This window comes from Mirounga angustirostris, unplaced genomic scaffold (assembly GCF_029215605.1).
Source record: "Mirounga angustirostris isolate CCGP_5_RB_7025 unplaced genomic scaffold, mMirAng1.0.hap1 SCAF_10, whole genome shotgun sequence".
NCBI lineage: Eukaryota > Metazoa > Chordata > Mammalia > Carnivora > Phocidae > Mirounga > Mirounga angustirostris.
Genome location: NW_026991718.1, coordinates 111,307,695 through 111,323,906, shown reverse-complemented (window position 1 = coordinate 111,323,906; position 16,212 = coordinate 111,307,695). Strand labels below are relative to the sequence as shown.

The 16,212-nt window shown below is 48.8% G+C and overlaps 1 protein-coding gene across 4 annotated transcripts in view; it reads left to right on the top strand.

The window, feature by feature from the left end:
- Positions 1-15,892, top strand: part of HCK (HCK proto-oncogene, Src family tyrosine kinase) — a 40,252-nt gene extending 24,360 nt beyond the window's left edge. For all 4 annotated transcript variants that reach the window (XM_045885553.3, XM_045885552.3, XM_054510037.1 and 1 more), the window contains 7 exons: positions 2,738-2,887; positions 3,200-3,352; positions 4,838-5,017; positions 6,053-6,129; positions 11,534-11,687; positions 12,602-12,733; positions 15,382-15,892. In XM_045885553.3, coding sequence (XP_045741509.1) covers positions 2,738-2,887; positions 3,200-3,352; positions 4,838-5,017; positions 6,053-6,129; positions 11,534-11,687; positions 12,602-12,733; positions 15,382-15,584 — 1,049 coding nt within the window. In that variant the 3' untranslated portion in view covers positions 15,585-15,892. The remainder of the gene's footprint in view (positions 1-2,737; positions 2,888-3,199; positions 3,353-4,837; positions 5,018-6,052; positions 6,130-11,533; positions 11,688-12,601; positions 12,734-15,381) is intronic.
- The last annotated feature ends 320 nt before the right edge of the window (positions 15,893-16,212 follow it).

The following is a 16,212-nucleotide window of genomic DNA, read 5'->3' as shown; positions in this document are numbered from 1 at the left end:
GCCACCACTCTCCTTCTGCAAATGCCCCGGGAGGGCTGAGCCACTCACCCAGCCCACCAGACTACCAACTTTTCTCTTGCCCTTTGCTCGAGCCTGGTTTATGTGTCCTCAGCCTCTGTAGTTCCTGGTTGGGTACCTGGACGTAGGCCCAAGTGGTTGTGGACCCCGAAAAACAATATTCTGTTGAAGCTTGACCTTCACTAGCTTATATTACTTAAAATACCCATCACAGTATATCTTGTCCAGAAGCCTGATTCCCCCTCCTTCCATAAGGAAGGGGTAGACCAGGCCGCCGGAAGAGCCCCAGGCCAGCCTCCTCTGAGACTCTGCTTAAACTGGCTCTTTTGATGTTTTTTGGAAGTTTTCATGTTGGCGAACTACTTCCTGAAATTCCTGTGCTGTGACGGGGGCTTTCTGCTGGGTTGTCACCCAGGAAGGAAGAACAGTACCCAAAAACATCACATAAACTAGCATCCGTTGAGGCTAATTTTTCCAAAGGAATGGATGTCAAGAAGGAGTCTCATGATTTCAGACTTCACACATGGGGTGCACCTTAACTAATATGTTTGGTCTCAAAGCTGCTTGGCTCAGATTAAGCAAGTAAATTGCATAAAGTGTGACCTCACAGTATCCTGAGCAGTTTGGGGGACATCCATCAAAGGCATCTGCGTGGCCTTCTTCTCTACCCCTAGATATCCAAATTGGTCAAGCCCGAACATGGTAGGATAATGCCACTCGCCATCACTGTTTCAGGCCAGTGCATATTTAGGCTTTATTTCCTCCCACGCAACCGGCCCCCTTCAAGCCTCAGGGCAAGGGAAATAGGACAAAAAAGGCAAAGCTATACACAGTCCCCAGCTTCTCTCCAGCTGCTCCCAGGACAGCTGGGGGATTGACTGAGTTGGCCCATCCTGAAGATAGTGGCTGGGGAGACGAGAAACCACCCCAGCCCTGAAGGGCAGGAAGGTGAGCCTGGTTCACTCTCACAGGTCCCCCCAGACGGAGGACCCGAGGGGCCAGTTTAGCCAGTTTAATAAAACTGGCACCGTGAGTGCCCTGAATCCCATCCTGCTGCTTCTCAGATTCTACCCCACCCCCATCTAGTATCAGTCAAGCCAGCCTCACCTTGGCCCGGCAGAGTGGCAAAGAGTGGGGCCCGGAGCCAGCTGCCTGGGTTTGAAACCTGGCTCTGCCCCTTCCCAGCTGCATGACTGCAAGTGAGTTAGTTCACCTGCCTGGACCTCAATCTCCTTGCCTCTAAAATGACGGTGATCTAAAACCTTGACCTCATGGGGTTATTCATTCACTATAATGAATAACATAATGCCTTATATTCATATAATTACAATCCATTTTTGTGACAATTATTCATATTCACTCATAGTTTATTTGGACGAAGTTCTTAGAACAGTGGCTGGCATATCTGGTCAATTGTTATTCGTGCAACAATATCTGATAATTAAAAGAATTAATGCTGTAAAGCACTCAGGATGTGAACACTCAGCACATGTCAGCTCTCATCAGCATCTTTATTATCTCGATGATGAGATACATCATCGAGATACATACAGATGAGGAAGATGTACTCCTCAAAATCCTATGACATAGTACCCACAGTGCACATAGAGCAGATGAGAGACAGAGAGGCTAATAGCGTGCCCAATGACGCACAGCTTGCAAATCCAGAAGCATGGTCAGGGACTGAAAGACTTGTGTGTTTCTGGTCTGTGTGATGTCATGCTCATTAGGTTCCTACTACTGCTGTCACAAAGGACCACAAACTTCGTGACTTAGAACAAGATAAATTTATTATCTTACAATTCTGGAGGTCAGAAGTCTGAAATTGGTCTCGCTAGGCTCAAGTCAAGGTGTCCGAAGGGCTGGTTCCTTCTAGAGGCTTCAGGAAATAATCTGATTCCTCGCCTTTGTCAGGTTCCAGACGCCAGCAGCATTCCTTGGCTCATGGCCCCCTTCTCACATCCCTCCAACCTTGTGTTTCCATCTTCACCTATCCTACTATTGACTTTGACCTTCCCACCTCCTCTTATAAGGACCCTGTGATTCCCTTGGGACCACCTGGACAACCTACAACAATCTCCCCATCTCTAGATCCTTACCGGGATCACATCCCCCAAGTCCCTTTAAACTAACAAAGTCATAGGTGCCAGTGATTAGGACACGGACATCTCAGGGGGCTGTTGTTCAGCCTACCATGACATCTAATGTTGACATTTACATTTCAGTGTTTACATTTCAAGAGTCAGACTGCGTTTGTTGTTGTGGATCTTTTTGTTTGTTTCTGAGTAACCTATTTACCAATCTGATGTGGTGTCTTGGCTTTTGTGATAGATGATAGATGATAGATAGATCGAGATAATGAAGATGCTGATGAGAGCTGACATGTGCTGAGTGTTCACATCCTGAGTGCTTTACAGCATTACTTCTTTTAATCATCAGGCAATGTGATGAGCTATGGAGGTATGATGACCAACCCCATTTTACAGATGAGGAAGCTGAGGCACAGAGCAGTGACATGGTCACTTGTTCAGGGTCTCACAGCTGGACATGGAGGAGACTGGACGAGAACCAGAGAGCCTGACCCCACAGCCCACTCTTCCCCTGCACTCCGCTGCCCTGGTGCCCCCACGGAGGTGCCAGGAATGGGCGTCAGGGTGCTAACATGAGGTGGCGGGCTCTGAGATCTCACTCCTGAGGGGTTTTTCTCTGGCCCGTGCAGGAAGCTACTCGTTGTCTGTGCGAGACTATGACCCCCAGCACAGGGAAGCGGTGAAACATTACAAGATCCGGACCCTGGACGGTGGGGGCTTCTACATCTCCCCACGGAGCACCTTCAGCACCCTGCAGGAGCTGGTGGCCCACTACAAGAGTGAGTCCTGCCCAGGGCTGCATCCCAACCAGGGTGGACCCGTCTCCCAGGAATCCTAGTGAAGGGTGCGCTGCAGCCTCTGAGGCCCGCTGAGCTCTTCCTGACCCTCCCCAAATAGCTGCTTTGAGTCTCTGGAAGTCTTAGTCCTGTTGAACAGGAGGGTCAAGGTGACATCTCATCATGCTCTGTCCTCATGTCCCCGATAGCGGTAACCCATTGGAACATTGGCCACAGGCAATGGACCGGGCAGGGAGGCCTCCGAGGGGAAGTCTCTGGCTGGCTGCCCTCAACTGACCAGGGGCTGTGTTCCAGAGGGGAGTGATGGACTCTGCCAGAAGCTGACAATGCCCTGCATGTCCTCCAAGCCCCAGAAGCCGTGGGAGAAAGATGCTTGGGAGATACCCCGGGAATCCCTCAAGCTGGAGAAGAAACTTGGAGCCGGGCAGTTTGGGGAAGTCTGGATGGGTAAGGACCCAGGGCCAGAGGGTGGAGGGAGGCCGAATGAGGGAGGTCATTGCTTCCAGGAACGGCTGGAGGCAAAGTGGGGATGCCACCTAGGGGGGAAGGGGAGATATGAATAATAACCGTAAAGGAGCAATTCCTCTGAAAGCAACCACATTATCCTGCTATGCACACGCTGATTTGCCTTTGAGGCCAGGTTTGTTGGGGTCCAAATCTCCCCTCTGGGCAGGAGGGGTCACCCTCCCCTCCCTTGTATGGAGCTGGGACAGTCCACCAGTTTGGGGTTGAGATCATCAGAGGCGTCTTAGGATGATGGAAACTAAGAGTGGGGAAATGTAGTTTGGAGATTTTTCAGGTACGTTCAGTGTTGGCAACTGATGAGCAAGCTGCTCTGAGCACCCGTCATGTGCCCAGCGCCACGCGAGGGCATTGTGGGGCACCAGAAAGGCGTGCATCACCCCTGCCGTCCTGCCCCTAATAACTTGAGAACAGCAATGCCTGCTTTGCGGAATGTGGGGTAGGTGCAATGCCTGGCCCAATGCCTGGTGCACTCCACCATGTTCCAAGTGGGAGCGAAGACGACCTACAGAGATGCAGACAATTCAGCCAGAAAAAATAAATTTAAAATCCACACATTTCAACTACATTTACAGAGACCCTGCTGTGTGCCAGGCATTGAATAAGAGAATGTGGCAGAGAAATTATAGAGAAGAATGTAAAGTGGATCTGAGTGATAAGGTTGGAAAACTAAAAATATTATATAAGGCCTTAGACTCTCACTACAGGAAGACCTCAAATCTAGATTTGAGCTTCCTGGCAGCCAAGGCAAAAATGGAAACACAGTAATTATGAGATTTACAAGATCAACAAGATGAGGCAGGGGTGGGGTGGGTTGAGTCCCTGTGGTGGGAGGGGGAGCTGGGTGCTTGAGACTGACTGATATGCAGGCTGATTGGTGCACAAAAGGCAAGGGGGTGTTTGGTGGATGATGAAGCTGGCAAGGTGGGCGAGGCCAAATCCTGCAGGGTTTTGTGGACCATGACGAGATTGGTCATTTAATTGAGAGCAGTGTTGCGATTAAAGCATTTTAAGCAAAGATGGTGTGTGTGTATGAGTAAGTAACAAAGCAAAGGTGGTGTGTATGTGTGTGCACCAGGAACAATCTGAGTGAGGTTCTGAGGTTATTCTTGAATCCCTACAACAGCCCTTGAAAGGCAGTGCTGATCATTTCCACTTTGCAGATGAGAAGACCACAGTTCAGAGAGGTTAAGTGACTTGCCCAAGGGTACACAGCTAAGAAGTGGTGAACCAGCCTTCTAATCCACATCTTTCTGAGGCCAAAGCCTGCGTCTCCCTTCCCTTCTCTGAGGGCTGAGATGAACAGGGAAGGCGTTCTGGAGGAAGCAGTTCTGCAGCGGGGCCTCCCAGGGCCATAGGGGAAGGAGCAGTGGGTTCTGACCACCTTTCCTGTTCCCTCTCCTGCTCCAGCCACCTACAACAAGCACACCAAGGTGGCTGTGAAGACGATGAAGCCAGGGAGCATGTCTGTGGAGGCCTTCCTGGCAGAGGCCAACCTGATGAAGACTCTGCAGCATGACAAGCTGGTGAAGCTGTATGCAGTGGTCACAGAGGAACCCATCTACATCATCACGGAGTTCATGGCCAAAGGTGCTGCGCTCTGGGCACTGGGGATGCAGGCGTTGGTTCATACTGGTCAATTGCACACTCAAAGGTGATCCTGACATGGTTCTTGCCCTCCAGTCCGGCCAGGAGCTCTTCTGACAAGTACTTATTGAACTTGAGTACTTGGGCCTTGACAGGCAATGGCCCAGCTCTCCTGGTTAATGGGTGAAATCATTTAAGGGGATGCCAGGAGAAGGGGAGCTCATGGAGCTACAGGAGAGGGGACTGGGTGATGGTAGGAAAGGCTTATGGGTTTAGGATAAGCCTTCGAGGCTGGGGGCAGCTCCGTGCCTCTCCTGTAGTCTTCCGGGTCTGGACCAATGCTGTGGAAAAGAGAGTTGGCAAAGCATTCCTTCCAGGTTGCCCCCACCCTGCCCGCCCATGATCCAAGATTTCCCAGGGATTTTTTTTTTTTTTTAAGGCCACCGCTTCACCACCATCTTCAATCCTTGCCCATTTTTCGATAAACAGAAACATCTCACACAACCTCATTGGGTGTGATTTTGAAATCTCAAAACGCTTTCCATTTTCTAAATACACAATTATGCCAGCACCAGGAAAGCACGCCCCCCCCCCCCCAGTTAACCAGGCTCAGAAAGCTATCTCAGTCAAAGAAATCGTGATTGTCCCCATCCAGTAATCACAACGTCATTTTTAAAACACTGAAATTCTAGTTCCCAAATATTAGACATGGTAAATAAATATTCTTATTTAAATCTGTTACTTTTTTTATTTTTTAAAGATTTTATTTATTTATTTAAGAGAAAGAGACAGAGACAGAGCATGAACAGGGGGGAGGAGGCAGAAGGAGAGGGAGCACCAGGCTCCCCGCTGAGCAGGGAGCCCAAAGCAGGGCTTGATCCCAGGACCCTGAGATCATGACCTGAGCGGAAGGCAGATGCTCAACCAACTGAGCCACTCAGGTGCCCCTATTTCAATCCATGACTACGAGCAATTTTAACCATACACCAAGGGAGTGTGAGTACTGAGTAGTACGTGTTGCTTCCCCTCCCCCCACAGGAAGCCTGCTGGACTTCCTGAAAAGTGCGGAGGGCAGCAAGCAGCCGTTGCCCAAGCTCATTGACTTCTCAGCCCAGGTGAGAGTCAAAGGGGGATGTTGGGGGGGGGGCAGGAACTCAATGATTTCTTTAACACATGCTTATTGGGCTCGGGCTATAATAGTACCAGCAATAACAGGTGACAGGCACTGAGTGCTCAGTATGAACGTACAGTTGACCCGCGAACAATGTGAGTTTGGACTGCACTGGGTCCATTTAGAAGCAGATTCTTTTTTTATAAATAGAGTACAGTGATGTAAATGTATTTTCTCTTTCTTATGATTTCCTTAATAACATTTTCTCTTCTCTAGCTGACTCTATTGTAAGAATACAGGGTATAATACATATAACATATGAAACACATATAAATCCATTGTTTACGGTACTGGTGAAGATTTGGGTCAACAGTAGGCTATTAGTAGTTCAGTTTTGGGGGAGAGAGAAGTTGTATGTGGGTTTTGACTGTGCAAGGGTCCTAACCCTCGCGTTGCTAAAGAGTCAACTGTACACTTTTTGTATGTGTCTTGCAGGCATTAACACATTTGTCCTCACATCAAACTTAGAGAGTGGGATTTTTATTATCTATTTTTTTTAAGATTTTATTTATTTATTTGAGAGAGAGAGCATGTGAGAGAGCACATGAGGTGGGGAAGGGGCAGAGGGAGAGGGAGAAGCAAACTCCCCACTGAGCATGGAGCCAGCCAACCAGGGACTCAATCTCAGGACCCCGGGATCAGACCTGAGCCGAAGGCAGACGCTTAACCAACTGAGCCACTCAGGTGCCCCTTTATTATCTTCTGTAAGACTCCTCCAAAGCTTAGTAGCTTGAAACAACGACAGTTTATTATTTCTTGTGATGCTGTGCGTTGACTGGGGTTGGCTGGGTGGTTAGACTGAGGTCAGTCACATGGATGCATTCTGTTGAGAGCTTGCCTGGGGCTAGAATGTCCGGCATGGTGGCTCAGCCTCTGGGATCTCTCTCCTGTGGCCCCTCGTCACTCAGCAGTCCAATCAGGGCTTCTTTACAGCACGGTGGCTACGTTCCAAGAGGGAGTGTTCCAAGGGACCAAGCCCTAATGTGCAAGCACTTGTGAATCCTCTGCTCCCATCATGCTTTGCTACTTTTCATTGGCCAAAGCATGGCCCACGGCCCAGCCCAGGCTCAGGGTCGGAGGGGGCTGCATAAGAGCATGAGTCCCAGGAGGCACAGTCCATTGGGGGCCACCAATGTAACAGTCCAGCCACAGACAAGTCATCCCATTTTACAGAATATGAAAGTAAGGCATTGCGAAGCAGTTGAGTGCAGATGAGGAAACTGAGGCCCAGTGAGATGAAGTAGTTTGCCTAAATTACTGTGTTGAGGTGGGAGGATACAGCAGCGAATGAAATGGAGAGTATTTCTGTCCTCCCAGAATTTATAGACATTAAACAATTGGATGTCTAAGAGAGGCATTACCCAAGTGGTCCTGGATCAGCGCCGAAGGATGCAGTATCCAGCAAAATAAATAATGTAAACAAACCAAAGGACCACTTCTGAAAATCCCATTTTCTCTCTCATTTTCCCTTCACTGTCTGCAGTTCCTCTTACTCCCCACTTGAGTGCTTTTCGCTTTTGTCCTCTCTCATTCTCTCCTCTCTGTTGGAAAACAGGGGAGGAAAGGGATGCTGTGGGAGGTCGTGGCTGGAACAATTAGCCTGGTCCAGGAGCAACCCAGCAAGGCTTCCCAGAGGAAGTGGCTTCTGGGCTGAACCCTGAAGGATGAGTGGAAGTTAGGCAGCTGCATTGGAGAGAGGAGGGTACTCCAGATGGAAGAAACAGCCTGTGCCAAAGCCCATGGGAAAAAGCAAAAGAGCTGGGCCTGGTCAGCCCGTACCTGGGGCTGGCAAAGATGAAGGGGGTGTGGTTTGCAGCCTGGAGGGTGTTAAGGGAGACCTGCCTAGGACCTTCTGGAGATCCCTAAGGCAGAACTCATGGGGGTATGCAAATCCCAGGAGAGGAATGTCCAGATATAGATATATACAGATATATATAGATATATATATAGATATATATAAAGGCTTTAAATTTTGGAGTCTGGAATGCTGGAGCCATATGGAAATCAAGGCCTGGCATTTTCACTTTAGTGGTCCCTGTCCCTAGGGAAACAACAGTCTGGCCTATAACTAAATTATAACCATCAAACTGGCAGAACTCTTGTTGGGGGAGAGTCAGCCTGGACAAACGCCACTCTCCCTGCTTCACAGATGGGAGAACAGAAACCAGGAGCAGAGGGCCCAGGGAGAGGAAGGAGGCAACCTGGGACCAGGTCTTCACCTCCAGTCCCAGAAAGGCAGACGGTGCAGTAGAACATGTCTCACCCACTGGCTGTATGGGCCTCAGACCTACTACAGGCCTCGGTGTCTTCATTTGTCAAATGAGGGAATTAGACCACATCTGTGCTTCTCAAGTTCAAAAGCCTTTTATAAAGCCATAAATCTGTTGGTCAAATGAAATCTTATACAGCAGCTGAACATTTTAAAATAGGTCAAAACAGAGCTGCTCAGATTGAAGAGGGTGCCCTTTGCTTTGTCCCCCCCCCACCTCCCCCACCGGCAACCCCGAGGAATCAGTGGGATTCAGTTGGAAGAGCCCAGATTAGGCCCTTCCAGCTCTGATTTTGTGGTTCCCTGATACTCTCAGAAGGAAACCCAAGTTTTTGTTTTTGTTTTTTTCAAACCCAAGTTTTAATGCCCAACATCAGGGCAGCCTGCTTGGTGGTCATGAAATGTCACCACTTCATCAACCCCTAGCTCTTAGACCAACCCTGAGCCCAGTGAGCCTCTCCATTATTCATTCATTCAATCCTTGAGAAACAACACTATGTAAGCATCTGGGCTTAGGAGTCACATAGAGTTTTGGTTTTGAACCCAGCTCTGCCTGTGTCGCTTTGAGCCAGATGCTTAACCTCTCTGAATGTCACTTTCCTCACCAGGGAGCATGAAGAGCCACAATTGAAGTGAATACTTATGTGCCACTGTTCTACACCTTTGATGTAGACTTAGAGGATTCATCCTCACATGACCCCTCAGAAGCAGGTTCTGTTGATGTCCTCCCTTCTATGGAGAAGAAAAGTAAGGCAAGAGAAGGGAAGTAGCTTGCTTGAGGTCCCAGAGCTGTGGGGCTCAGGCTGAGCTGGTCCAACTCCAGAGTAATTGCGGAGTTACTTAGGCAGTATCCTCTACGGTCTCCTAAATTGGGTTAATCCCACCTGCCCCCCTGAGTGCATGCGAAAATCAATAACATGAATGTCTGCCTGTGGGTACTGAAAAAAATGGTAACTAGCCGCATTTGTGCCAAATCCAAGGCCAAAAGTCCAGGTAGAGTGATGGATCAGTGCCCAGACCCTGAGCAGGGATGCTGGAGTTCCACTACTGGTCTCCACTTGGACCAGTTACTTATTTCTCCAGAATTCAGCTTTCTTGCCCGTGACGTAGGGCTGATAGCAGGCGCACCTCCCCAAAGCACAGAGCAAATGCTGTTTAAGCTCAAGTATCCTCTCATAGTATATGAGGAAGCTACAGTGCCTGCCATTAGCATAATAGCCCTTGTTAACTGTTCTGTTGTCTGAGGACTCCTGATAAATCCCTTCCCCTCCCCGCCCCTCTGCACCCCACAAGACCTTGTCTCATCTCACCCCAGGCTTGTGACTCCAAGCAAAAGCAGTCTCAAGTTTTTGTTACAAAGTCTGAAGCCTCACACCTTGGTTCTGGTAGCCACCAGGTTCCCCCTGCTGACCACTTCCCGCAAGTGCGCCACCCCTTGCCTCTGACCTTGAGCAGGCTTGTGTCTTGGTCTGGTCTGTCTTGCCAGGCTCCCCGACCCCACCCCACAAATCTTACCAGATTGCACCCAGCTTCAGTCCTCCAGAGCACTGGAGTTCTGCTTTAATTAGAGGCAACATGGGGCACATGGATTGGAAATCTGCAGACTGGTTTGAGTCTGACATTGAGAATTTTCCTGGTGGGATGATATGGAAAAAGTGTCCCCTGCTCTGTAAAACCGAGATTGTAATAACACTTGGCTCGAGGAGCTCAAAGGCCAGTTTGTAAGCCATAAACGCTGTTTTCTAGGTGTCTGGGTGTTAATTATAAACCTCTTTATGAGGGTTAATGCACAAGCCCTTGAAAAAGGTCCCTAAGGGGGCACCTGGGTGGCTCAGTCGGTTGGGCATCTGCCTTCGGCTCAGGTCATGATCCCAGGGTCCAGGGATCGAGCCCCGCATCAGGCTCTCTGCTCAGCGGGGAACCTGCTTCTCCCTCTCCCTCTGTCTACTGCTCTGCCTACTTGTGCGCACGCTCTCTCTCTCTGGCAAATAAATAAAATCTTTAAAAAAAAAAAAAAAAGTCCCTAAGGAAAGATCCCACATCTTTCCATCAGAGGCTTCCAGGGACCCATTGTGAATGAGAATTCTCCATACAGTCTATTATTCATTCAGCAGGCATGATGGCATTAAAATATACATCAGACCATGTCACACTCCTGCTAGAGGACTTCTACAATCTTCCCATTGCGCTCAGTGTACAATCCAACCTCCCCTCCAAACCTAGAAGGTTCTTCACAGTCAGCAGCCTCCCTCTCAACCTCAACTCCCCCCACCCCACCCCCATCTCTCTGTGGCAACTTCTGCTCAGCCACCTGAGCAGAAGTTCCATGTGTTCCAAGCTCAGTGTTCCATGAACACCAAATTCATTCCTACTTCTGGGCCTTTGCACGTGATGTTCTTACTGCCAGGAATGCTCTTATTTGACACACTTATTGTCACTACTCAGATCTTTGCTAAAATTTCACCTCTTCAAAGCAGCCTTCTCTGACTACTCAATCCAAAACTGCAGTCTACACTTCATGTCCTGCTATCCTGCTTTATCCTTTATGGCACTTACTACTACCTGCAGGGGTCTTGCCTGGCTCACCAGCTGTTCAAATAATATGCCTGGCACCCGTGAGACACTCAGTAGATACTTGTTGAATGAATACATGAATTTTCCCTACCCAGGCTTGAGGATGAAGAAGGTACAAGAGATACAGCAAAATATGACATTAGCCTAGCTTGTCTTCCAGAAAGAAGGCTGGGGATGAGAGGACCTCATAGTATTCTGGTGTGTGTGTATGTAGGTCCTGAGGAAATAACGCCATTGCCATTGCTCTTTCCTCAAAGTAGTCTCTGGAAGTCTTGGAATCCCAAAGAAGCTTCTAAAGTGACCCAGCCCTCAGATTCCCCCCCAACCTAGATGGGGAGATAGAGAAATGCCAACCTGCGCTCAGGACCCTTCCACAAGAAAGGGGAAGCTGGCACACACATTTTCCCATTTTCTCAAACTTAGACACTCCTCTTGTGTTTTTGGGTGGGACCCGCCTTGGGCTGGGCCAGATGTGAAGATGAGGATGTCTCTGTTTTGGGTGGAGATTGCAGAAGGCATGGCCTTCATCGAGCAGAGGAACTACATTCACCGAGACCTCAGAGCCGCCAATATCCTGGTCTCTGCGTCCCTGGTGTGTAAGATCGCCGACTTTGGCCTGGCACGTGTCATCGAGGACAACGCGTACATGGCTCGGGAAGGTAGGGAGCGCTGCCAAGGGACCCATGGGGCCCACTTGGATGGGTTGTGAGCATTGAGAGTCAAGACATGTGTCTGTCTCCGTATTAGCTATGTGTTAGTAAGCTTGCTGGAGTCCTTCTGGACAGAGTATCCTGGTCTGTAGACTCTCACCAAGTGACTCTGATCAATTTTAGGGTGAGCTAGCCAAATGCATGTGGAAATTAAGGGTGAGAGCAACTTTATGCGTAATAGAGAAAACTGGGAAGAATCCAAATATCCATGAGTAGTGGAACCAATATATAAATTGTGGTACATTCATGTAATATAATATTAGGCAGCAATGAAAAATTACAAACCAGTGCTCCACCCAACCAAATGGTTGGCTCTCAAAGACATAATATTGAAATGAAAGAAATCAGACCAAAAAAAAAAAAGGAGAGCTGGATGGCGCCATTTACATAAAATTCAGAAACAGGCAAACTTGTGTATGAATAGCAACATAATTTGTGGCAGCCAAAAAGTAGAAGCAACAAGACCACATTATTCGGCCACAATAAAGGACGGAAGGACTAGATGCTTACCATGGATAAGCTTTCAGAACATCGTGTTAAGTGACAAAGACTGCATATTGTATGATTCCATTTATAGAAGTCCTCAAGGACTCTACTCTTTGGGAGCTGTAGTTCACTGGGATATTGGCTGAATCAATGAGATAGTCCAGAGTGCCAGCTCCCCTGGCACGCCCCAAACCCCTCTGCCCCTTCCCCTCCACTCTAGACATCTGTCCTCAGGATGGATAGCCCTTGCTTCCGTGGAGGCTGGACGTAGGGGCAGATGTTAGCAGCCTTGCCCCTGTCCTGCTCCTCACCCTAGCAGACACCCAGCCCTGACTGCTCCCAGACTGTCCCTGACTATGCTCTGTCCAATCCCACAGGGGCCAAGTTCCCCATCAAGTGGACAGCCCCTGAAGCCATCAACTTTGGCTCTTTCACCATCAAGTCAGACGTCTGGTCCTTTGGTATTCTGCTGATGGAGATCATCACCTATGGCCGGATCCCTTACCCAGGTAGGGAAGCGGGCATCAGCTTGCAGCTGCTTCCATGGCCCAGCGTGGGTCTCTTCTCTTGTCAGTGTATTCATTCAGATGGAGTTCTTGATCCTTGCCCCCAACCTCCCCTCATCTGCCCCATCTCAGTTAAAGGTACCACCATCCACCCAGTTTCTTAAGCTGAAAATCTGAGGACATCTTTGGCCCTTCCTTTTCTCTCACCCCTTACTACATCCAAAGCAGTCCCAAGGTTTTGGCCACTTGCCTCCTAAATACATGCTCATGTCTAACTCTACTGTCTCCACCCACATTCAGGCCAACATCATCTCCCACCTTGATGGTACAGTGGCCTCCTACGCAGTCTCCCTGCATTTGTCCCTCTCCCGGACAGGCCATTCTCCACTGAGGCCAGAGGGATCCTTGTAGAATTGTGAAACAGATCGTGTCCCTTCTCCACCTCTAACTCTTTAATGGTCTCTCATCGTAATTGGGACAAAATCTCAAACTTCTAATTATGGCCTGTAGGTCCTACATGATCCAGCCCCTGCCTTCTTCTCCAGCTTCATCTCATTCTGTACCCCACCATCCAGTCATCTAAAGTATCTTACATGACCGCTACTTCTCATTAGTAATACCCCATATTGTCTCATTCATAGTATTCGTTGCAATTGACAACTACAGATTTGTTTAATATTTTCCCCCACCAGACACTGAGCTCCGTGAGGTCAGAAATCATGTCTGTATTCCTTACTAGTGTATGTGTACTGCCCACCTCTGTTCTTGGTACATGGGGGGTTCTTAATAACTGTTTGTTGAATGGATTAATTTATCCCCATGCCTATGGGCAGCACCCTACGCTGAGTAGACCAGGCAGTCACAAAGACATACCCAACATGTAGATTGCCTGTGAGTCCATAAATAATGTTATTCTCTGTTCCTTTCTGGTTGAGATGTCTCTTGTTCTGTAGCCAGAACACTGGGGAGAAGGAGAAAGGCAGATTTTAAAGAGTCCCTGACTTTGTATATAAACCATCCTGAATTTGAATCTCACCCCATCAGCAATTACACTTGGAGAAATTCACTTCACTTCTCCTACCCTAGTGTCTTCACCTTTAAACAAATATAGGTAATGGTGTCTACCTTGCAGACGTGGTTGTGAAGATTAGAAGTAAGAGGTATAGACAGTTGGTTCATTGATTGGTTTTGATCGAATCCCTCCTGTGTGTTAGGCACTGGGGATATGGTGAGTCGAGCACATTCTAGCCTGGAGGGACACACACACACAACAGACACACACTCTCAGCTGGAGGTTACTTCTGAGCAGAGAACGAAGCAGGGTGAGTGAGAGGGAGTGACATGGGGCACCTGTGGTGCTCCCCAGCTCCTGTCAGAGCAGGTCCTATTTGAGTTGAAAGACAGCTCAGTGAGGAACTAGGGGAAAGATTCCAGGTAGAAGACACTGCTAGCTCTTAGGCTCTGAGGTGTGTCTGAAGAAAGAACAAGGAAGCCTGGTAGCTGGAGACAAGGAATGAGAGCAGATGGTGAATGATGAGGTCGGCAGGGGCCAGATCAGGGAGGGCCCATGGCCATGCTGAAAACTGTGGACTGTGGATGTTAGTGTAAGTGTATGGAAGCCATTGGAGGGTTTGAGTCAGGGAAGTGGCATCATCTGATTTCCATCTTTAAGTGATGCTTTGGTTCAGCATGGAGAGTGGATCGGGGGCCACAGCAGTGGGATAGGGAGAGGTGGTAGAGACAGAGGTAAATCGATGGGTTGATAATATCTTTCAAAAGAAGGAAAAATGTGACTTGCTGATATGGAAGGTGAGAGAGAGAAGAATCAAGGTTGATCCTCTTGGTTAATTGAGCAGCCAAATGGGTGATAGTCTGGGGTTAGAAATTCAAGAGTTCTGGTTTAGCCCTTTTACATTGAGGTGACTTGTAACATCCAAGTAAAGATGTTGAAGGAAGCACTCGGATATATGAGTTTGGAGCTCTAGACTGATAATGTAAAATTGGGCATTGTAGACATGTAGAAGATTGTTCTTAAGGATATCTCACATAAACTTCAATTGAACAAGGAAATAGTCCCATTCACAGAGTGACACTGAGACAGACTGCCTGTTTTGTCTTGAGAGTACACCAGTAAAAGCCAGGCATTGGGTTATGGAACCGAATCCATTAGGATGCATTAGGCTCTAAGTAAGAAAATAACTAAGAATGGCAGAAACAATAGGCAAGTTATTAACCTCCATGATAAGGAGTCTGGCATTGGTGACTGGCTAGTTCAAGTGCTCAACAGCACTCAGGTCTGTGGGTTCGCTTCTCTGTGATTGTCTTCCCCGTGTGGTGCTTCAGCTCCAAGGATCAGGTCGTTTCTCAGTGTCGTTGGAAAGAGGAAGGGTGTATCTTCCATGGGAGGAACACCTTTCCTGGCAGTCTCCCGGGACAATGCTCCTCAGCTGCCATTGGCCAAAATTGGGTGCCATGGTCCTGCCCTAGCTGTAGGGGAGGCTGGGGAAGGGGTACCTGGCTTTCATAGTGGGGGGGGGGCTCAGCTCCCAGGGGAGGTGGGAAGTGATAGCTGCTGGGGAGGCAACAGTCTCTGTCACTCCGGGTTTCCCTGTCCCAGTCCCTCCCTCTTTAATTCCATGGCTCCTTCTCAGGGATGACAAACCCTGAGGTGATCCGGGCACTGGAGCATGGATACCGCATGCCTCGACCAGAGCACTGCCCTGAGGAGCTCTACAAAATGATGACACGCTGCTGGAAGAACCGCCCTGAGGAGCGGCCCACCTTCGAATATATCCAGAGTGTGCTGGACGACTTCTACACGGCCACTGAGAGCCAGTACCAACAGCAGCCGTGATGGGCAGACCCGGGCGGGGTCTAAGAGGTGCCTCCAGCGCCACCTGCCTGGTGCCGGCTCACCCTTCCCAGTCCCAGACACCACCCACCCCCAGTTCCAGCCACAGTTCCTCATCTGTCAAGGGGCTGAACCGGAACAATCTCTTTTTGACTCCAGCAATCTACAATCCGCCCCCCTCAGGAGACCCCAAGTTGATATTTCTATTGCCTGGGACAGCTGGATTCCAGTTGCAGCTGTGGTTTGGATGAGAAACTTTAAAAATAATGCAATAAATATTTAAATAAAAGATACAAATGCTAAAGGCTTTACTGACAGATCAGCTTGTCCTGTCCTGCCAGTTCCTGAATATCATCTATTTGCCCTTTTGCTGGATGACGAGTCAGAAAGGGGGGAAGGACCCTTCCAAAGACCAGGAGCATGAAGACAAGTGGGGTCCAAGGCTCCCAGGGTTTCTAACTGCCCCCAAATAGCCACTGGCTGTGTTAGTTTCCTATGGCTTTTGTAACAAATGACCACAAACTTGGTGGCTTAAAACACAAATTCATTATCTTACAGTTCCAGAGGTCAGATGTCTGAAATGGGTTGGGCAGGGTTGTGTGCATTTTGGAGGCTCTAGGGGAGAATTCAT